Source organism: Ascaphus truei, chromosome 1 (assembly GCF_040206685.1).
Source record: "Ascaphus truei isolate aAscTru1 chromosome 1, aAscTru1.hap1, whole genome shotgun sequence".
NCBI classification, from domain to species: Eukaryota; Metazoa; Chordata; class Amphibia; order Anura; family Ascaphidae; genus Ascaphus; species Ascaphus truei.
Window position 1 is genome coordinate 369185112 of NC_134483.1, and position 23839 is coordinate 369208950.

Below are 23839 nucleotides of genomic sequence, written 5' to 3' on the forward strand. Positions count from 1 at the left end.
TTAGGGGGAAAGTGTCCCATTCTGAACAGTATGTGTGAAGGAAACCCATGCCCTGAAGGCACGGAGTGCATTGTGGATCCAAAAGAAGGAAAGCACAGCTGTGTTTGCGCAAGGGACAAGCATGGGCAATGTAACAGTAAGAGATCCTAGTAATTCCTTATTTGCACCTACCATGACCCCTTGTACACACACTTACCGTACCACTCTCCTACTGTCTTTATGTTCTCCCTACTTACCACTACTATTGTAAACTCTGAGGCCAGGGACACCTTTTCCTACTGTTACTTTTATGTCTGTTCCATTATCTCTCCTATTATATTGTGACTGTATTACTACTGTGAAGTACTATGTACATGGTGAGTGCTACACAATTAAAGATTATACATACATATAACATATATATTAAACATAGGATAGGGATTCCAGTTTGCGGTATTAATTATTTTTTATTTGTTTCAATAGTTTCATTTTATTTAAAAAAAAAAAAAAAAGTGTTCACAATGAAGAAATAAAAAAATGGACACGTATTTGAAATTGGTGTTTGTTGATGCCCTTTGTTTTACTTTTCATACTCCCCCGTGATGCCTTTTGTCTCCTAGGTGTGGACGGGCTGTGGAATTTAGGTGGAATTTAATAGGAAAATAATCTGTATTTCCGTTTATCGGTTTTAACCAAAAGTACATAAGTCGGTGGTCGATTTTCCGGTTACAAACGAAAAACGGAATCCCTAATTATACACATTATTGCGATACCAGATTAAATCATTTGCACTTAAATATTTTTTCATCCTTCACACAGTTGGCTCATCAGTAACATTTACTGGATACAGTTATATAAAGTACAGGCTACTGGAAAATGAAAACAAAGAAGAAATGAAGCTTGCGATGAAACTGAGAACACATTCGTCTCATGCTGTTATCATGTATGCAAGAGGAACAGACTACAGCATCCTTGAGGTACATTTTTAATTGATTGAATTCTGATGGCGCAGTGGTTTGTGTAAACCTTTGACTGCAGAGAGGCATCAATTAGTTACAGGCATTCATTTTCTGGATAGCTTCATAAGAGAATTGCATGACAATATTACTGTTATTTCTCAGGTACTTCTACTGTAACTGTGAAAAGGGGCCACTAAAATGAATTTTCATTGGCCTGTAGGATATCAAATTTACTTAAGTGCTATTTTAACTCGCAGCATATGGAAAGGCAAGATACTGCAGGCAGCCTGAAATACATTGAAACCCATAACCGATCAATAGAACGGTAAAATATTATATACTTCTTTATTAGGTAAGGTAACAACTTCTTAATGGCTAAACATGATTGCTAAATGCTGAAAATGATAATGAACGTTGGTATTAAACTTCTGGTTAATTACTCTTTTCTCATTTGCACACATCGTGTTTGAATATAATGTACAACAGTGGGGGGGGGGTTTCCCCTGTAAAATGCCATTGTCCCTTATTATACGCTTCATTTACTGTAGGAATATGTCCGTCCGTTCCATGTACATGCACTGCTGTGGAAAAGTCAAATGTTAAAATATTTGTTGATTTTATTAAAACATTAAATGTTTATTAACTTTCTTTCAAAGTAAATGTAACAAAGGAAACGTTGTTTGTTTGTTCAGACTGAGAAGGTAGAATTGTAGTTTTTTTTCCTTCACACAGAGATCCTTTATGGCTGTTCCTCAGACAGAATGTGAAAGGAGAGTGCTTCAGTCTGGGATTTACTCTCTAACGAACACCTTAATAGAACATTGGGAATCATGCTCGTTTCTTTACAGACAATTTCTTGACTTGCTGTCTTTGTTGTAGTGATTGTACTTGGCTCTGATGGGACACTTTTTTTTTTAATATATTCAACTGGCACGCAATGTAGCCTGCAGCAGCACATACCAGAGTATTCAATTGCATTCAGATGTGAACAGTATGCATTGCATAACATTTCAGTTCCTTACTGAATGCACTAACTCTGTATTTCTTAGATGTCACTTTGTTTTCTAGGTATGACTTGAATAACTGCTTCAAATCTTTTTTTTTTTTTTTTTTAAGATCAATGGTGGGAAACTACAGTATAAGTTTGATTGTGGCAGTGGTCCTGGAATAGTATCTGTTCAGAGCATCCATGTCAACGATGGCCATTGGCACACTGTGTCTCTGGAGGTGGATGGTAATTATGCAAGGCTGGTTCTGGACCGTGTTCATACTGCCTCTGGCACTGCCCCTGGTACTCTCAGAACACTTAACCTTGATAACCATGTGTTTTTTGGTGGACATATGCGACAACAGGGGTCAAAACATGGGAGAAACCCACAAGTCAGTAATGGATTCAGAGGATGCATGGATTCTGTTGTATTAAATGGGCAAGAACTGCCCCTGAATAGTAAATCAAAGATCTATGCGCATATAGAAGAGGCTGTGGATATTTCCCCAGGGTGTTCCCTAACAACTGCAGAAGGCTGTTCAAGCAATCCCTGCCAGAATGGTGGCATTTGTTCCCCGTTATCTAATGGAGGTAGGTTTTAAAATATTACTTCTGTAATAAAAAGGCGTGGGGATATAGTATATATATGTATATATATATATATGTATGTATATATATGTATGTGTATATATATATATATATATATATATATATATATATATATATATATATATATATACAGTGGTTGACAAATCACCAAAAAATCTACTCGCCACACAAAAAAATCTACTCGCCACCTAGTACCAAACGTGTGCTGCTTGGGCCAATATTTACTCGCCCGGGGGTTAAATCCACTCGCCCGGGGCGAGCAAATGTATAGGTTTGTCGAACACTGTATATATATATATATAACAAAGTTGGTTTTTGTTTGAGAATAATAAGATAAAATATATTCATAACATTTCTGTTCCTTAATAATCAGTTCTCCTTTGTGCAGTGAAGTGTAGATTAGAGAAGCGATCTTAAATTTGCAGTCTCAACTCCAATTGCACGGCAGCAATAAAACAACCATTCAGCCATTTTAATAGTTTAATCATGCACATTTACGTTTAGAACAAATAACTGATTAAAGAATATAACAGAGTACGCAGTGCTTGATGCTTAGGTTAAGAGCGAGTAAGGTTCTGATACCCAGGAAAGCAGAGAAAGTTATAGTTATCAGGACGGTTATAAAACATTTGTTATTTTTTAAAAGAATCCCATCATTTTTTTTCTGTTCTTATCAACATGTCCCTAAAGTAGAAAGCAAGTAAAGGACTTCACGCTTAAAGGCGCAATCCATGGAGGTTTGTTTTCGTCGTATTTTTTTAATACAGGATTGAAGCAGGGGATCTCCGTAGCTGAACCCGGTTGCTTCTAGAAATACTTAAAGCTGCAGTTCAGTCTTTTTTTTTTTATTTATTTTTTTACTTCAATAGTTTCATGTGTGCAATCTCTAATTACCTAAAGAACTGTATAGCTGCAGGTCAATTCGTTCTCCATGTATTGATCGGCGAAATTTGGTGACATCATTAGTGAAGGGATCTGTTTTTCTTCTGCGTCTGTCTCTCAGTGGAAGCTCATGAATATTCATGAGCACTCCTGCACTGACATGTGCTAGAGGGAGGGCAGGGCTGACAAAGGGGTGTGCCAGGGCTTGTGACAGGACATGAAGGGGCAGTGCCTTAGCAAATGGTTGTTAAAATAGAATATAAGAAAATTGGTCTTTCAAAGTTGTTTTTTTAAAAACAGAAAATGCTAAAAGTATTTTTTCTTACTACAGAACTGATTTATTAAAAAAAACACACATGCAGGATATATTGACTGAACTGCAGCTTTAACCTCCGAAGGGGGTGCCAGTATCATCTGCCGTTTCCTGCAGTTTAAAGCTCCCGTGTCACATGGGCCAATAGGAAGCTGCGTCAGGTGACATCACGGCAAAGGAGACCCCCTGCTTCAATCCTGTATAAAAATAATGAAAAAGATTGGGGGGGGGGGAGGGGGGGAAATAAGGCATAGATTGCCTCTTTAAGTATGTGAGGAAGGTCAAGGTCATTTTTATAATTACATTTGGACTGGAAATGTGGTATGGTAGCTAAACGTCCCAGTGTCATTTAGCATAGTAAACTATTACTTCTAAAACGAATCAGTTTGCTCTGCGTTTTTTTTATTTGCATATTATTGATCGCTTTTCTGTCCCACTTATAGGCTTCTACTGTAAATGTTCTTCGTTATTCATGGGCGCACATTGCGATATAAACATTAATCCATGTGCATCCAAGCCTTGCCTCTATGGTGGCACTTGCATTGTGGTTAAGGACGACTTTATCTGCCATTGTAGAGGCGATTACACTGGCCCAAGGTATGCTTTGATACGTCTACTTTCTGTTTCAAAAACTTTTATGACCTCATTTAGGACTTTCACCCCAGAAAACCTGTCTTAATGATACACATCCTCGACATCACACACACTCGGATACAAATATAATTGCTTGTAAGCATGAACACGATAAGATGTGCCCATTTAAAGCAGCATCACAGTGAAATATGCAAAGGTGTATGCGTTACACCGGTGATGACATGGAATACTTTGCTACCATGTTGGAACTTTGTTTCAAAGGGTGCACCTAATGTAATTTTTCAAGAATGTAATTGTTTACCTGTATTGCAGGTGTCAATTGGGTCCATATTGCAAAGATAACCCATGTAAGAACAGTGGCAAATGCATTGACAGTTTAGATGGTCCTGTATGCGAATGTGAAGCTGGCTACCGTGGAGAAAGGTATAACTTTGGCTTTAAATCTTTTGTTTTCTTTTTCATTTCATGACATACTGTTACCAAACTTTTGCTCCATTCTGTTTTTGAAGGTGCCTCAGTGATGTCGATGAATGTTTTGAGAACCCCTGTCTCAATGGTGCTATGTGCGAAAATACATACGGCTCCTACAACTGTAACTGTAGCAATGGGTATGGCGGAAAACTGTGCACAGAGATCGCCCTCAACAAATACGTCTCAACAGCCTGGAATATCGGTTTGGCAGAGGTTATCGGGATTGTTGTTTTCACAGCAGGGATTTTCTTCATTGTTGTGATTTTTGTTATATGTCGCATAGTGGCCAAGAAAAAGAAGCGTGAACCGGAGCCTGAGGATAAGCACTATGGAGCATCGTCTTCAGCATTTTTGCAAAGACCGTTTTTGGATCCCAAAGTGAACAAGAACATTTATTCAGATATCCCACCCCAGGTGCCTGTCCGGCCCATTTCCTACACTCCAAGCATTCCAAGTGACTCTAGAAACAATTTGGACCGAAATTCCTTTGAAGGGTCTACTATTCCAGAGCATCCAGAGTTTAGCACTTTTAATCCTGACTCTGTACATGGACACAGAAAAGCTGTAGCCGTTTGCAGTGTAGCCCCTAACTTGCCTCCTCCACCACCATCCAACTCTCCATCAGACTGTGACTCAATACAAAAACCCAGTTGGGATTTTGATTATGACGGTAAGCTGGCTGAAGCTTCTTGTTCTCTTTGTTTATCGCAGACATTTTCTCTTAAGTGTCGCTTACACTATAAAACACGAGAACTCTATATTTTATTTATATATATATATATATATATATATATATATACATACACACACACACCACTGCGCTCTCCAGGTATAAACTTAAAACCAATTTATTGCATCCAGGTAAATCCAAGGTAAAAGAATAGCGCACCATTTCGAACCATACAGATTCTTTGTCCAGAACTTGTGTTTTATAAAGAGCTTGTATGGTTTCGAAAAGCTATTCTTTTACCTTGTTTGATGCCATAAACTGGTTTTAAGATTATATCTGGCGAGTGCGGTCGTCTCTAATTTTTATATATACATATTTTTTAACTGGCGAGGTTTCCCTGGTTTGGGTGCCAGCAACCCATGAAGATATGTAGCGACTGCTTTGTTCTATAGTAGCATTGTCTAGACGAGTTATGTTTTACTTTTTGAGTGCCCCAATACTTTGTTTGCTTTTTTTTATATATACTGTATCTGTATGTATATTGGTACTGTAATCAGGGAGAGTTCTTTCGAGATCTAATAGTGTGTACAGAGGCATCCTTTTTAGATGTGTTGAGAATGATGAACATTTTTCATTTTTATTTCAGCATTGCTTTTTTACTCTACTTTTTAAACTATATGGTTTTATACATGCACAACGATGTGTGTGTGTGTATATATATAGTGTATGTATATGTATAGAAATATTATTTATATATATATATATATATATATATATATATATATACGTGCACACACACTATAAATATATATGTATGTGTGTGAATATACAAACTTGCCGACTGCTTGTGCGCATGTGCAATCGTTTGGAGGTCGCTCATGCGCGATCGGAGCTTGCCGGTTACGCATAATTCGGCAAATGCTGATCGCGCATGCGTAGTCGGCGACCAGATTGGCGCCACTGTGTGTGTGCGCGCGTGTGTGTGTATATATGTATATATATATATATAATCAAGAAACAAAGAAGCCCAAAGCTACATCCAATATGACAAAAATACACAGTGAAATACCTATATATCTCTTGAAATAGGGTCATTTAGTTTAACCCGTTGGCCAAAATATTTTAAGCTTGCTGCCACATCAAGACATGACAATTAGCAGGTCCTAACACTACCTGAGTTAAAATTCTTATTTACCTCTATAATAAGAGGAAGAATGATCAACATTGGATCTGTCACAATCCAGCAAAATGAAACTGACCTGCTAACTTGGAAAGTGGGGAGGGGCGAGCTTAAACCCTGGCGGGTAGGAGCCACTAACCTCCAAAAACAGCTCAGAGCAGCGGGACAAGGTTAATAAACACACAGATACTCAGCAAGCTCTGAAAACCCCCAACAATTACCACACAGAAGTGTCAAAAGGAGTGCTTCTAGTCATGGCTAAATGTATACAACAAGAAACAAAGAATCCCAAAGCTACATCCAATATGACAAAAATACACCGTGACATACCTATATATTATCTTGAAAAGGGGTCATTTAGTTTAACCCTTTGGCCAAAGCGTTTTAAGCCTGCTGCGACATCAAGGCATGACCATTAGCAGATCCTAAGCTCCCCACTTTCCAAGTTAGCAGGTCAGTTTCATTTACATATATGTGTGTGTGTGTGTGTGTGTATATATGTATGTGTATATATACTGTATATATTTTTTTAAATGTATATTCAATCCTGGGATCATGTATTTTCCAAATATATTTTTAATTGCCACTTCACTTGTACTGAACATCTACAGTATATCCCTTATGCCCTTAACATGTTGGCATTGTATTTTTATGTCCTTGTAGCTAAAGTTGATCTTGACCCATGCCTTTCAAAGAAGTCTCTAGATGAAAAGCCTTGCCAGCTATACAATCCTCGTGAGAGTATGTCTGAGATACAGTCTCTTAGTTCTTTCCAATCAGAATCCTGTGATGATAATGGTATGTATGGAATATTATTGTGATAGAATGTGCTCTTCTTTCAGAGAGATTTTCTAAATGTTTTAAACTAAAAATGTTAACCCGTTTATTTAATGCTATCCAAGTTGGAGGTAGTATACAAATATACAAAGGTGGTAAGGGAGTGACTGCAAAGCGAAATGAGTACGTAAGAGGGATACAAAAGTACATTTGTCCAATGAGAGAAGTATGAAGGCTAAATTGTAAAAAGGAATTTCTAAGCCCTTATTGTAAGTCAAGCCACCATTTTGTTGCATTTCAGTTCAGAAAAAAAGTTACCTTGAATTATGCTACTGTAATGTCCTGTATAATGAAATATGGTAAAACTAATAATCATATTTATCCCCTTTAGACCTTAAACAACACAGTTGATTTAAAATAAAAAATGGTTACGACCAAAAACGGAGAGCTAGCATTTTTTATTATTATTGACTATTTAAATATTGTGGCTTTGCGTATTAGTGCTACAATGTTAATTTAATCAATAATAATGCATATCTTTTGTGTAGTATATAATAATTAGTGGAACAAATATACCAAAGAAAGAAAGTACTCAGTTTAAGTTAGCACTCAAGTATCAGTAATGATGAATGTCAATATTAAAAATAATCTTTATTAGAATACTTATGATTAAAATAAATGGTGCAATGAAATGAGTAAAAAGGGAGCAAAAATGAAGGGTTCATTTCCTATTGGAGCTTGGAACTGTGGTTTGAATAGTAATGTTACAGTCCCCTAAGTAGCTCTCCTATGGTATAGTTTGTATTCTATATCATTGAAATCATAGTGTTCAACCCTTGTGATATACTGAAATGCTCTCTCGCAGCCTTAAAGTTACGTAATAGAACACAGCTTGCTAAATACATGTAGAGTCTGATACTGCCACATATGTACATAAAATTGCCTCTATCGACGATCGTTTTACTTGTTAAGCTTTGTCAAGACTCACAGGCAGGTAAGCTTACAGTCCACGGGTGCTGGTTTCTCTCTTCCCCCTGTAACACAGCTTACCATTGCAGCTCGGCAGCTCAAATGCTGCTGAATTTCACTGCGCACAATCAGTTAGAGCTACTACAATATATATACTCTCTCCCGTGGCCAGGGGGTAGTATTATTAGTATCCAAATCGGAGACTGTAGCCCTTATCACTCAGGACTTATAGTCATCTGATGCTGCCACATCATGAGACTGATATTAGGGGTCTAATTAGAAGTAGCAATCTACTATCATTAGTATAGTCTTAGATTGCCACTCAGAGAGCATTTCAGTATATCAGTATATCACAATACTTATTACTGATACTTGAGTTCTAACTTAAACTGAGTACTTTCTTTCTTTGGTATATTTGTTGCACATTTCTCAGTACAGCACCGTATCTACATTACACTATTAGCTGAGCAGGGGTTTCCTACTACTTTCCCTTTTCCCTCCTCCCTCATACCCGCGATATATATACACATAATAATTAGTGATTATTCTGTTTAAGAAAATGTATTAAAACAAATACACTGTAGTTTACTTTCCAGGCATTTCACAACCAGGTGTCAATAGTTCATTTATTCTAAAGCTCTCTTCTATCTCAGCTCCTCATCTTAATAGGCAGCTAATTAAACTTCCTTGTTAAGGTTAAATGCTTACACAACAGACACTGACAGCATAATCAACTATTACTTTGTGTGACCTGGGCAATTGACTTTTATTTAGATGGAGATGTTTGTGATGCTTTTATAATTGTTGTATTGTAAAACAAGAGAACATCTCTAGGGTATAAAAACAGCTTTTGGAGCCTGAAGTAAAAGTTCTGCTTTTTGAGGGTTTATAATAAATGTTGGTTAAAGGATGATGTTTCCTTTCTCTCTTGCTGCTGCCTCAGTGCCCATATGGATCAAATCACCAATGAGCGAGAGCAGAGTTTGAGAAGGGGCTCCTTGTAAGTCTGATTGCATCTGTAATAAAGGAAGGTCAGCAAAAACATTGTGTGTCTCCTAAATGGTATACATACTGCATTTGTACCTCTGGATTAACCAGCGGTGCATCTTTTTAGACCAGACATTTATATCATTCCCTTACAATTGTTCCTTTATGAACACTGGGTTTTACTTGAAGAAAGCATATTTTTGTATTTGTTGTTATTATTACCCAATATCCCAAAGCAGTAAAGATTTGCTGATATTTTACTACAAAGTTGTGAATATGGAGCATTTGAAATATTTTTGAAAATGATGCACCATTTTGACCTGAAGGACATCTGTTACCCCCACTGTATGTTAGATATTCTGCAAAGATAAGAATATGCTTGGTCTTCATCTGCCATTGACATTTCATGTTTTGTCAAATCAGTTAAAGAATCATTTCAACTTCCTTTATTACTCATCAATATATTAGGTGGCGTTTCTGTGAATGTTTTTTAATTTGTGGTGGGTTATGTTGTGTTAACTGTATTGGCTTTAGTGATTGCTATTCTGTGGCACTTACAAATAAATTATGAATACAGTATGTGCACATTGACTAGAGCAGTTTATTGGCATTCTGCCTTTCTGAATGTCTATCCAAAAATTAATTTAGCATTGGTCAAATAGATAAACAAACATAAGTAGAGAACCTGCATAAATTCAGCAGACACAAAGAGAAAATATTAATTTTTCACATGATACGAATAAGAGGGTGATTTAATACTTTCTAAGGACGCCAATTAAACAGATACATTATTAAAACATTGTTTACCACTACGTGGGACTACCCCTTTAAGTCTATATGAAGCAATGTACTTGCGATTTATATAGAACTTTAGGTACAAATGTAAACTTTGCCCTTTATTTACCTGGGTCTAAAATACTAAACTGCAGGGAATAAGTGAGCTGATTTGTTAATACAGTGTTCCTTCTCTCTGATGGCTCACAATGGGATACTTTGAGATGTGTCACTGGTTGGATTATTGATTGCCATAGGAGATGTTGCCTTGAAGTTAATACCATTTGATAATTAAATGGCATTTTGTAAGTATTGCAGGCACCCGATTTAACTTATACCAGCCTTGCAGATGAGTACAAAAAATATTACTAGCCCTGCCTTTAGTTGTTAAGTTATTTCATTATTACTTTGTCTCACACTCTCCCTCCCCCCATCATCCCACACTCCTCCTCCCCATCTCTCAACCCTCCCCTCCACCATCTTGCTCGCCCCCTCCTCGCCCCACTTCCTCTCTCCCCCCGGCTCTCTTTCGTTTTCTCACTCTGCTCTCTCTCGTTCCCCCCCTCTCTCTCGCTCCCCCCTCCTGCTCTCGCTCTCTCCACCTCTCGCACCCCATCTCCCCCTCTGATGGGCACTCTACCACCCCTGCATGCCTACCTTCTGGTTTCGGGGGCCCCCATTCCCCAGCCGGACCTGGAACAGCTGTCCTTGTGCTCCTCTCGTTGGCAGGTAACTCGCCCGGCATAGCCACTCACCCCGGGTGTGCTGGCGAGCGGCGGTCTATAAGGCTGCCTTATGCAGTCTATTTTGCCTTATGTCACTTTTTTCTATGTACATTTGACATTTTTATGTTCATACAAAGTGTATTTTCTGCATGTTGTCTAAATTCGGGACTGCAATACCAGGGAGTGTTTGGGTTATTTATCATTGCAAAGAACTTTTACATCAGCATGTACGTAATTTTGTAAGTCTTTAATTTACCTCCTGAGGGAAGAGAAAATTATCAGATTTGCTATGGCTTCCATCCCTAATGAAAATGGATTGATGAAGCCGATTCTTGGAGCAGGTTTTAGTTTACATGGACAGAATCCAATTGTTTCTGTTGATACACCATTGAATTATTAGTTGACTCGCATATAAAATATTTTTGAACAAAGTGTACTTACTGATGTAAATACAGTCACTTACAATGTTTTTTTTTAACGATTGTGTGAATCAATGGGGTTTGGGAATGGATTATATAACCAAAGACCAGATTACACACTCGTATATATTTTTTCCTTTTCATATACTGTTATTTATAGACATTATAGGTTTGATTTAATGTGTGTTTTTTTTTTCCTTACCTTTCACAAGCTTCCATTGTGACAGTAATACACCTTGTCAATGCAGTTGTTGACTCGGTGGAAAAAGAAGGTATATATGTGTATGTAAAATGTGTGTTTTGCTTTACTTCCTGGCTATATATGTGATGTGTGGCTTCAAAATTGTCATATTAATTATATGTCTGCATGTATTTGAGGGTATAGAATCCTTATTTGTACATGTAATAGCATTCATACCTAGTAGTGATTAAGCACTATGTTAAGCTGCAATATTTAAAAATGGTTAGTTCTACATCCTTATTTTACAATCCCAGCATACTTTTGTTTCAGTTAAGTGATTAATTATGTAACCTTGTGTTCATTCCTTGCTGCTGAACTTTCATTGCATCCGCTTGGCATTGCAAGTGCTGCAAGTAAACAAATTAGGGGTTTTATTAGTAAAGAGACACTTGACACATTTTTTCACTTGATACTATACCACATTGCATTTTAATTTCAAGCAAGATTTAGAGTGATCACTCTCAATCAATGAGAAACAGTACTCCAAGGATCAAGTAGCAGATGCTCTGTTTAATTTGCTTTGAGCCAATAAAAGCAAGAAATTGATGCAAATATTTCGTTGTCAACTAACACCTTGGAAGCCTCAAAGCATCAGAAGTAAATATCCAGTACTAGCTCACCTAAAGGTGAACATCTTGACTCGCAGCGAGTAACACAGCTGGTCTGTACTTGGCAAGTCTCCAGCATGTCATATATCTGAGACAATGAAAGCAGCAGTCGCTGTTAGACAAGTTTCCTGTGTTTTTACGTTGACATCTTTTCAAGTGTGTGTGTGTGTGTGTGTGTGGTTATACATATACAATTCTGCACTCACGATAACCATAATACTTGCCACCAGTGCTCAGCAGAAGTGATCCCGCAACACTGTGGATCCCACCATTAGTCTAAGAGTATAATAAAATTGGCAATCATGTAGTCTAGTGAAAAAGTATCAAACAATTTACTGTATTGGTAGTTGATCGTCTTTTCGGCCCGCTTGCAGGTCTTTCTCAAGAGACAACTCTATCAACAACCAATAAATCTTTTGATACTTTTTCACAAGATCACGAGTGCCAACTTTATTATACTCTATAAACGTGTGTGTGTATGTAGTATGTATGTGTGTGTGTATATATATATATATATATATATATATATATATATACACACACCTGTATATAATATAAACGTATATGTGTGTATATACAGTGTTCAGAAAAAATGGGGCCGCTTACATTTTTCATCAGGTCTTACAGATAACTCACTCCATTTTCAGTAAATTGGAGAAATTATATATCTTTTACAGTAGATTATTACAGTTAAGAATTATTTGATAATCTAATACATATTCTTTGCAATTGGTGTCGGGATGATGACCTCACTAAGTGCATAGTTACAAAATGGTATTTAGCGATGATAAGCACATTATAAAGTACTTGAGAGAGACAGAATTACGGTCAAAACGCTTATATAATGCTCCTGATAAAGGACGGTCACTAGGGGGACTGAAAACACTAATTTGTATCATTCAAAAGTGGGAGTCGCTGGATCAACGCGTTATCAATCAAACAGTGGCGTTCTCGTCTTCGGGCGTTTCAGTAGAACGGGGTCATTTTGAACCAAACTTTATAGTAATCATAGTGTTTCAGATTAGATTACAACAGTTTAACACATTTACAAGCTACGAAGGAAAAACTCCTATTTTTCTCGTTTAATGAACATGAATCTACCGCAGTGTATCCGGTTCTTGTTGTCATAATAGTGACATCAATTTTGTTAACATCAGTTCATTTTGTCTACTTTGTGCTTTTTATATTGTAAGGCTTCGTCCATAGTAGGACAAGCTAACTTCCGCACTCCTCCCGGCATTGCGCTTTCAAAACAAACTTGTTTGTATTGCCAAGCACCGCTCTCCGTGTAGCACATGTGCACACGCTAGCGCGCACACTATGCACTACTACATTGCCGTCCTAGTGTTTGTTTTGGCACGAGCTACGTAGCTCGCTCCGTAGCCTACACTATGGACGAAGCCTTAGGCCGCGCTCATGGTGGTGGCGTTGCTATGTGCACGCGCACGTCCGGGACTCTTACCTGTGTTCCTATTGTAGTTCCTCAAGTGCCCGCTGACCCTAGCGGCGCTGTAGCGCGTCGACGCTGCTACATTTTGGCCCGACAAGTAAATTTGTGATTTTGGGCTGCAGTCGCATGACGTCAGCATCACATGAGCTGGTTCAGCCAATGAGGGCGAACCAGCTTCGTGACGCATCTGAGATGCGTTCGCCACACCTCGCCATGCCCCCAATCGCCTCCCCAATTTCCTGCATCCTAGTGCACACATCGCTGGGGCTGCAGGAGTGCGCGCGGCCTAAATCTACACAACAGACCTACAATTGTGCACATTTTCATGGGAATTGAGCGAGAAAAATATAAGATATGATGGGGTCCCTTTTTTCTTTAACATTGTGTATATTATACATGTATACAAAATAACAGTTTATAGGCCCTCGTGGGTCTTTAAAAATAGGAAATATAGTTTTGTTCACATCTATATGTAAATAAAACGACATTTCCTGTTTTAAACTCTGGGGGTTGCCTGTAAACTTTGACTATCTTTACATGAGCACCCGTGCAAGTGATCAGCTGGAGTGCTGTCATAACATAAGAGATCTATAGCTGTGTATATATATATATATATATATATATATATATATATATATATATATATATATATATATATATATATATATATATATATATATATGCAGTGGTCGACAAATCACCAACAAATCTACTCACCACCTAGTATCACACGTGTGCTGCTTGGGCCAATAGGAGCTCGCCACGATGTTAAATCCACTCGCCCGGGGCGTGCAAATGTATAGGTTTGTCGAACACTGTATATAGTCAGGATAAAGGTTTTAGATCTTGCCGCACTCCGTTAAGATAATTACAGTGGGTGTAGTTTTTCTTTCTAAGGTGCAGCCAGCTGAAGCCACATAGTTAAACTTGGAGCTGGTTATCTTCAGTTGCTGCACTATTCTAATAAAGTCTTGCACAAGACATTTAAGCATAATAAACCGTTTATTTGCAGGTTGCAAACGCATAACACTTTAATCGAATAGTGCGGCAACCGAAGATATGCAGCTCCAAGTTTTGTATGTATGCATGTATACACGTACACACCCTTACATACAGTACACACACACACACACACACACACACACACACATGCATACTATACACACATATGCAATGAAGTGGTCTTTTCATAATCTTTTAGTGGACAATTCAAAAGTCATGATGTGCTTGTAAACCTATACAAAACATGTAATTAACTGGACTATTGTGTCCTTAGAAATAGCTGCAATTAATGGTTGTATGTAAGCTGATTGACTTCTAATGTAATTTTTCTTCCTTTTCACTTTGCCTTCAAAGAGTCTTTTGCAGTTCCTGAAGTCAGGAATTCAAGAGGTGACTTCTGCATGTTGTTCATTGATACTAATAGCTCTGCTGTTTTTGCCTTTAACCCTCACTTGCAGTGTTAATATATTTAGCCCTTTGTTATTGCACAAATCATTACTGCAATGTTGATTTGTTTGTTTTTTAAAGGTTTTATGAAGTGAATGGTTGTTCAATGAAACAACACCAATAAAAACAGTTTAGCATGGTCTCATTTTTACAAGGTTAAACATAAATGTTGTCCTTGTTGGGGAAAGGGCAGCAAACGAAGAGAAGGATGAGTTACCCTTTCTCTGAAATTATACTTTATATTATGATGCCAAGTTTTTCTCAAAGCCGCTTTAGCAAGATGTGAGTATATAAAGGAGCTTAAAGACCATTACAGGGTATCGGGGTGAGAAACGGGGGTAAGTGACTTGTACCTTTTGGAGAGCACACTAGATTCTTGTAATTCTCTGGTACACAAAACAACTGAATGGCACGTGGTCCAGATGTATGTATATATGTATGTATGTCTTTATTTATATAGCGCCATTAATGTACATAGCACTTAACAGCAGTAATACACGTGACAATCATATAAATAACAAATAATATCAATAACACACAAAGGGTAGAAGTGCTTCAGACATAAAAGTAACATTTAGGAAAAGGAGTCCCTGCTCCGAAGAGCTTGCAATCTAATTGGTTGGTAGGAAGAACTTACAGAGACAGTAGGAGGGCGTTCTGGTAAGTGCGTCTGCAGGGGCCAAGGTTTATGTATGAGGTGTTGATTATCAGCCGTGGAGCTACTCATATGCTTCCTTAATCAGGTGGGTCTTAAAGGTGGATAGAGAGGGTGCTAGTCAGATATTGAGAGGAAGTGCATTCCAGATGGGCCAGTGATCCAGAAAAGATCCCCTAATTAGAAGCACTCCATACCACTCAATAGGGAAAAATGGTGAAAGTACATCGGTAGATACATATAATGAATACTGAAGAATCCACTAAGAACAAAAATTGAATGAATGATTAGTAATATGTAATGATTTAAAAAAACTTATTGTATTAACATTTTAATGTGCAAATGTATAGGTTTGTCGAACACTGTATGTATATATATATATATATATATATATATATTATACAGTGGTTGACAAATCACAAAAAAATCTACTCGCCACACAAAAAAATCTACTCGCCACCTAGTACCAAACGTGTGCTGCTTGGGCCAATATCTACTCGCCCGGGGGTTAAATCCACTCGCCCGGGGCGAGCAAATGTATAGGTTTGTTGAACACTGTATATATATATATATATATATATATATATATATATATATATATATATATTAGACTGTAGGTAAGGTCAATTAAGGCTTACAAAAATGAAATAGAGGCTTACGTAAGCCAAATGAGCCGAAGTGAGCATACTAAGAGGAAGGGGGTTTCTAGACCTACCGTGGTGATAACGGTTGCAATATGCATATACCGTGGTAAGAACAGTTGCAAATACGCATCAATGACTCTGACCGCTGTACAGGTAAGAGTCTGGAGTAAAAGAACTCCCAAGTGTTGGTACCATGGTGTGAACGGTTCTCCCAAACCGAATCAACGCAACCGTGGTACTAACGGTTACATGGACCAGAGCAAATAAGTTGTGGTGTATGCTAGGCTTAATGTGGTGTTAGCGGTCTACCACATTAAACCCAGCATATACCACGACTTATTTGCTCCGATCCATGTAACCGTTATTAGCACGGTTGGTAACCCACACGTGAGTCCTTTACTCCAGACTCTGTACAGCGGTCAAAGTAATTGATGCGTATTTACAACCGTCATTACCACAGTATATGCATATTGCAACCGTAATCACCACGGCATCTGAAGACTTAATATAGTTTGAATAGTAGCGTGGTCGTGGGAGGGGGGAGTTGGTCTAGAAATCCCCATCCTCCTAATAGGCTCATTTGGCTTACGTAAGCCGCCGTATAATTTTTTGTAAGGTTTACCTGCGATTACCTTCAGCCTATTGTATATAGACACTCTTGGTGGGTATTATTGTCACCCACACATTGCTATATTGAGAGCAGCACTGCTGTTGCACTTGGGACATGTTTTAAATCCCTATATTTTACATTTTGATACAATAAAAGTTTTGTTTTTTAAATCATTACATATTACTAATCATTCATTCAATGTTTGTTCTTAGTGGATTCTTCAGTATTCAATATATGTATCAACATATGTACTTTCACCATTTTCCCCTATTATATTGAGTGCTGTATATATGTTCTACTCCCCTACTGGTGTGTGTGTGTGTGTGTGTGTGTGTGTGTGTGTGTGTGTGTGTGTGTGTGTGTGTGTGTGTGTGTGTGTGTGTGTGTGTGTGTGTGTGTGTGTGTGTGTGTGTGTGCGCGTGCGCGCGCGCCGGTATACATATTAGGAGTGCTGGTATCCAATCTGTTCTCAATTATGTATTATCTTGGGAACAAGAACCTTTAGACATTGACATGTACTCTTGATCTGAAGTGCTGCATATTTATTTTCAGGGATTGGGTCTCAATAGTTTATTGCACTTTTAATCCTTTGACTTCAAGAGATGCATGCAAAGCATTGCAATGTGTTGTTGGTTCCTCTGTCAACACACAGCTAATGTCTTTTTGGTTAAGAATCAGTTGTGTATTTATATGTACATACCCGAGTAATAAGCCACTCACAGGAGTTCTTTATGCATCTATAATGTCCTATTCAATTATGTTACCTGAAAAGTCAGGGTTATTCACAAAGTAAAGGCAGATACTACAGCTTTCCGAACAAACCCCTAAATGTCTGCTGTAGGTAACTCGAAATAAACACTCCCATTTCGGGGCATTGCTTAGACCATTAATAAAAATAGACCAATAAAGTGAAGTTAATTTAAGTACTTCCAATCATGGTAGATATGGTATGCAGTTCAGATCACTATACTTATGGTGTGATCAGCAAACACTATGTACAGTGATTTTATTAAAAATCATAAACACATTAGGGAATAGATCACACACTTGCCCAGTTCTTATCCATTGTGGTTTTTAAACTATAACATTACCCCAAGTGCACAGATTTTTTTATGAATACAGCAATATGAACGGTTACAAATTAGATGGAACTCACGGACCAGGGTTGTAATGCAACATTGCATTGTCACATCTTACAAACACTGATAAATATGCTCATGACATAAATATAGTACTATAAATACTTAAATACACTGATTTAGGTGAACCATCAAACCTACCCAATAGCATCTTGCAAGTGAGCTATTTGACACCGCTGTAGCTCCTTTATTCAATTTATTTTCACATCTTTGTTATGGCAAATAATCGTTGAACATTTAAATGAATTATTACAGGACTGCACTATAAAAAATCATTTCACCCCCCTTCCTCTTGTGCTTTCCCTGCTTCCCTCTGTTGCTTACCAACAAACCTGTTAATTACCGGTACCATTTTCACGCGTTTGCTTCCTCTCTTTCATGCAATTCCTTAACTGTCTTATGCTCTTTTGATTTCTCCCTCATTCCCCACTTTACACTTGTTTTTATTTTGTACTCTCCTCTGTGCCTGTTCATGTCCTTTATCCTGCGGCGTGCCCTTTTGAACTGATTTCAGCTTTTCCGCTTTTATTTATTTTTCTGCCTATAATTTCTGGTACTTATCGCCTTTTGGTCTTTGTACAGTCTGCTGTTGCATGTAGATAATAAGAGTGACAGCACTAATGTTCAGTGGGCTAAATCTGGTTTCATAGGTGCCCTGTGCATAGTACACAGAATTGTAACCAGGGGAGGAAAGAGTCTTTTAAACTATTTTTGAAATTCTGAATATTTCATTGATAATGAGGACTCCGGTGGAGTAAATCGCCACTGCCTCCCTATTCAAAGATACCGGTGTCTATGTACTACTGTAACTTGAACTCTGTTAAAAAAAAAATAATGTATGCACCACGAATGAAGTGGTGAAAAGCAGTACAGGCATACCCCGTTTTACTTACACCCGCTTTATGAACACACTCGCAAGTACGTACATTTATTTTTAGTTGCACCATACCCCTGTGTACGTACGCATGCATCGCGAGTACGGACACCAGGGAGCGGCGTTCGTGCGCACCTCAATAATACTGCAACCTCCTTCATTGTGGTCCCTAACTGAGCCGGTAAGGGGGAACGGGGCTAGATGGCAGGGGGAACGGGGAGATCAGGCGCGCCATCAATCAGCAGCTATAGCAGTGATTCCGCCCGCACTGCAGCTCCTGGCTCATTTCCCTCTGCTCTCCTCCTCCCTCCTGCTCCTCCCTCCTCAGAGCTCGCTCTAGCCTGCTGCTGCTGCTGTAGAACGGAACTTTGCATGTTAGTTATGGGCTATGGGGAAGGAGGAGGTGCTCTTCTACTGCATTTTGTGTGTGTGTCTAAGTGTGTCTGTGTGTGTGTCTGCGTGACTGACTGACTGAGTGTGCGTGACTGAGTGTGCGTGCGTGACTGACTGAGGGAGTGCGTGAGAGATTGTGTCACTGAGGGAGTGCGTGAGAGTTTGTGTGACTGAGGGAGTGCGTGAGAGTTTGTGTGACTGAGGGAGTGCGTGAGAGTTTGTGTGACTGAGGGAGTGCGTGAGAGTTTGTGTGACCGAGGGAGTGCGTGAGAGATTGTGTGACTGAGGGAGTGCGTGAGATTGTGTGACTGAGGGAGTGCGTGAGAGATTGTGTGACTGAGGGAGTGGGTGCGTGTAAGCCAAGCTGATCAAGGACCTGAGTAAGGCCGTTGCGTATAGTGCCGGCGATGCCGCCCAAAAACAAACACATTCCCGCCGCCGCGTGCGCTTATAGTAAGTGCGACAGCGGCAATGCGACGGAGCGGACTTTGGAAGCCGGGAATATTTGATTTTTCAAGGGCTGTCACCTCATGTGAAAGCCCCTGAACAAATCAAATGCCCGGGAGCCCGCGCCGCCGCAAAGCGAAATATAACTTTCGCTAGCGGGGATGGGTGACGTCGCCAGTCGCGGGCACTATAAGCACAGCATTGTAAAACACTGTACTGTACTGTATTGTTTTCACCAAAGTCACAAATCAAAGTCCTAAAAATATATCAGTCAGTCAAATAAATGCACCTCACCTTCATGCCCTTTCAGTAAAAATACTGTGCAGTAGAAGATATGCCCGCTCCTTCATCCTTCCTACATATTTTTAAAATAATTTTCCATTCATCCATGTTGTATCTGTCAGCACTTATAAGAAAAATCAGCTGACATTAAAGATTTTATTTCAATAAAGCCTACTATATTTATTTTGGTTACAAATGCATTATTTACATCAGCTATGCATGTGTATGATATTTGCAGTACAGTACATGCATTATAAAGTGGAAAAAAGGTAGTGCTTCACTTTAAGTACATTTTCGCTTTACATACATGCTCCGGTCCCATTGCGTATGTTAAAGCGGGGTATGCCTGTACTAAGCTTCATAAACATTGTGCACAGCATGTATGAAGGTTGCTATGACTGGTTACATATGACACACAGTTCATTGTCTGAAATGATGCTCGACATTGCATCTTGTCGCATACCTGCGATATACAATTTACAAGCAGAATTTTGTGTATTTTTTATTTTACACATATGCAATATACTTTTTGGTTGACTTATTTTTAACGCCAAATATTCAATTTGCAACTCTTGGCACAAAAAACCCCATTGAAAAAACCTTATTGAAGATTCTCATAAAAGGAAGATTGGGTTAAATATGTCAAATGTAAAGGCCGTAAACCCCACTCTAAATTACTACTGGGTAAAGTTTAAAAAAAAAAAAAATACTTGTCAGGTTTTGTTTTTATGTCTGTTAAACATGGCGTTGTCATTAATTCCGTTTGATACGACATGTGGATTGTAAATTCAAGTGTAGACTTTTTACTCTTCTATGCCATCCCCACTATGTTTTTATGACACCTTCACTCCTCCTCAGAATCCTGTATGATATCTGCCCCCCCCCCCCCCCCCCATTCGATTATGTTTCCCACTTCCTGGGTTTTTCTTTTTCCTTCACTTATTTATGTATTTTGAGAGCAGGTTTGTGCTTCCCTTTCTTCCTCCATATTTTTCATTGAATTGAGTCTCCATACCCTTCTCCTACTTGTTTATATACTCTCCCTCTTTTGCAAACCACCCCAACATGTCCTCCCTCGACTAGTAGGCAATTTGTCCATCTTGTGCTTACATTATTCTGTCTCGCTCCTCTTCCACATTTTTTCCGCTTTTGGACCCTCCTCATTCCTCTGTGGTTTCTGATACACACCGCCACACTGTTTGTATCGCCCCCTTCCCTTACCCACATACAGTTGACTAGTTGACTGGAAAGTTATTGGAGCAGCAGCTGGAGACTGATCTTGTGAAGAGGTAGAGTTGCATCTTATCTTAAGCAACATGCTCAAATAGAGCATAGAGAGATGAGACAAGCACCTAAACAGATACTCTGCATGCTTTAAGCTGGATAACTGTGGTAGCATTCTCCTCTCCTAGAAGGAGCATCTCTTGAGACATGAAGGGGGAATTAAAGTTGTAGCAACGGTAACATCTAGGGTCTGTGGATCACTCAGAAATGCTTCCTTTTATTTACCTGCTCTTTCAGAATAAAATCAATGATTGTTTTGTAGACGACCAAGTAGATCTTTTAATTTGTCAAAAATATATTGATTTAGGTAATTAAGCTTACAACATACAAGCAAGTGTTGTCAAATATATATATGCACACGCGCACGCACACACACACACACACACACACACACACACACGTATATTTATTGTTGTGTAGATACCTGATGTAAAAACGTAGCTTCAAGTTAAATAATGAAACCCAATTACTGTATCAATTGAAGGAATGTAAGCAAACACAGATGCCATTTGCAAGCGCATTGTGGTCATGTTGATTACACAAGAATGTCAAGATGAGCTTTGCATGGTGTTTTAAAACCTACTGTTTGCTTGTGTATTTAATCAAAATCTGGTGCTCTAGCTATGACTAACATTTTAGCATTTTTGTTATATTTTATTCAATGTACAATCCACATGCGAAACATTTTTTAATGTGTCCCTTTTTCTTTTCTCTTTTACAGGTTATCATTGGGATACCTCAGACTGGATGCCCAGTGTGCGATTGCCAGATATTCAGGAATATCCTCATTATGAAGTTGTTGAAGAACCAACTCCTCTCTACACAGACCCCAATGTCATTGACACCGATTATTACCCTGGGGGTTACGACATAGAAAGTGACTTCCCACCTCCACCAGATGACTTCCCTCTGCCAGATGAGCTTCCACCACTACCATCAGAATATGCTGAACAGTTTGATTCAATGCAGCCACCAAGAGAGATGCCTTCTGTAGGCAGCTTGGGTTCATCAACAAAAAGTAGTCAACGATATAACCTGAATAAGTACCTTCCACATCACCAATACACTACAAGTATGTCAGAACCTCAAAGCACTACCAGTGGAAATTGCAATAGTTACAGAGAGCCTTATGCTGCTTCCTACACGTTGGGTTATAACCGAGACTTTGAAGTCCCAATGGTGGATAACATGTCCATGTCCGGATACACTTCTGCAGCTTCATGCACTGATGTGTCTGCATGCTGTGAAATGGAGTCCGAGGTCATGATGAGTGACTACGAGAGTGGAGATGATGGTCATTTTGAAGATGTGGCAATTCCTGCTCTGGATTCCCAGCACCACACTGAAGTCTGACATAAAAAGTGCCTGGACATTTGTCAACTTCAAGTTTTGACAATTGAAATTATATCTTTCCAATATATTTTTTTTTCTGTTGCATTGCTTTATCCTTTTTGATTCAGTGAGCTATTTCAGACAGGGCTGCACTGCATTCTATTGTGTATTAATCTACTTCATTCCCAGAATTACAATCGGGCAGACAAAAGAATAAACCATTCGGATAGGTTATTTCCAGCCGTGTTTTTATTTTTATCTTTTTCCCCTCTCCCATAAATACATTTCTAAGAAGAAAAATACCACCACTACACCACAGTAGCATAAGATGTGTATTTATAAAGTTCAAAATATAATTTTAACTTTTTCTTTTGTAAATGTAATGTACAGTTTTGATTTCAATAGCATAAACTAGAATTTGTAGATATTTTGTGATTTTGTTTTCCCTTTGAAAAATACATGATTTAATGTCTGCCCTTATAATAGTAAGCAGATTGTTTCAATAACCTGGGCTTCACTGTATCTCTTCTGTTCCACTGAGGTTTTGACTTATGCGATTGAAAGATTTCCAAGTACACATACAGTAACAGCTGTATATCAACAAGATGAAGCCTGATGCTTCTTGGGTCAGAAATAAGAAAATGTCTTAAATGCGATTCTATATTTTAGAATTTTTCACTTCTTGGTAAGTGTAAAGGGGACCCTCTGCATACCTGTTTAGAGAACCAAAATCACCATGACACAGTTTTTATGGTGTCTGTATATTTGTGATGCAACGGTCATGTAAAGGTTTTTACTGAAAACTACCATTAGCCAGTCTTTCTTACTGACAATAAATTATTTACAAAAATAATAGAGTTGGCTTGTATCTCTCCATTTTTACATCTTTACGCACCTGTTAAAGAAACAGGCATATTGCCAATGGAACTGTTTTTTTTGGGGGTGGGGGTTGTTTTTCTTTCTAACTGTTTTTAAGGAAAAACAAATTCCACATACAAAAAAAACCAGAACGGGGACGGGATACAGAAAATAAAAGGAATGGGAAGGACAGCATGGTACACATTGTTTTCGCAATAATACAAATCAATTCAAATGCACAGGTTTTTTTTTAACCACTAGATGGCATTGACTATCT

The 23839-nt window shown here is 38.4% G+C and overlaps 1 protein-coding gene across 15 annotated transcripts in view; it reads left to right on the top strand.

Moving 5' to 3' along the window:
- The window catches only part of FAT1 (FAT atypical cadherin 1), a 175878-nt gene extending 152320 nt beyond the window's left edge, over nt 1-23558 (top strand). For 7 of the 15 annotated variants that reach the window (XM_075610107.1, XM_075610104.1, XM_075610112.1 and 4 more), the window contains 10 exons: nt 5-136; nt 799-956; nt 2055-2517; nt 4174-4327; nt 4637-4747; nt 4834-5465; nt 7309-7443; nt 11509-11568; nt 14952-14987; nt 22094-23558. In XM_075610107.1, coding sequence (XP_075466222.1) covers nt 5-136; nt 799-956; nt 2055-2517; nt 4174-4327; nt 4637-4747; nt 4834-5465; nt 7309-7443; nt 11509-11568; nt 14952-14987; nt 22094-22725 — 2513 coding nt within the window. In that variant the 3' untranslated portion in view covers nt 22726-23558. Of the gene's footprint in view, nt 1-4; nt 137-798; nt 957-2054; nt 2518-4173; nt 4328-4636; nt 4748-4833; nt 5466-7308; nt 7444-9334; nt 9423-11508; nt 11569-14951; nt 14990-22093 lie in introns of those variants that run through there. The other 8 variants (XM_075610111.1, XM_075610114.1, XM_075610113.1 and 5 more) reach the window with 6 other exon arrangements.
- Nucleotides 23559-23839: the final 281 nt, after the last annotated feature.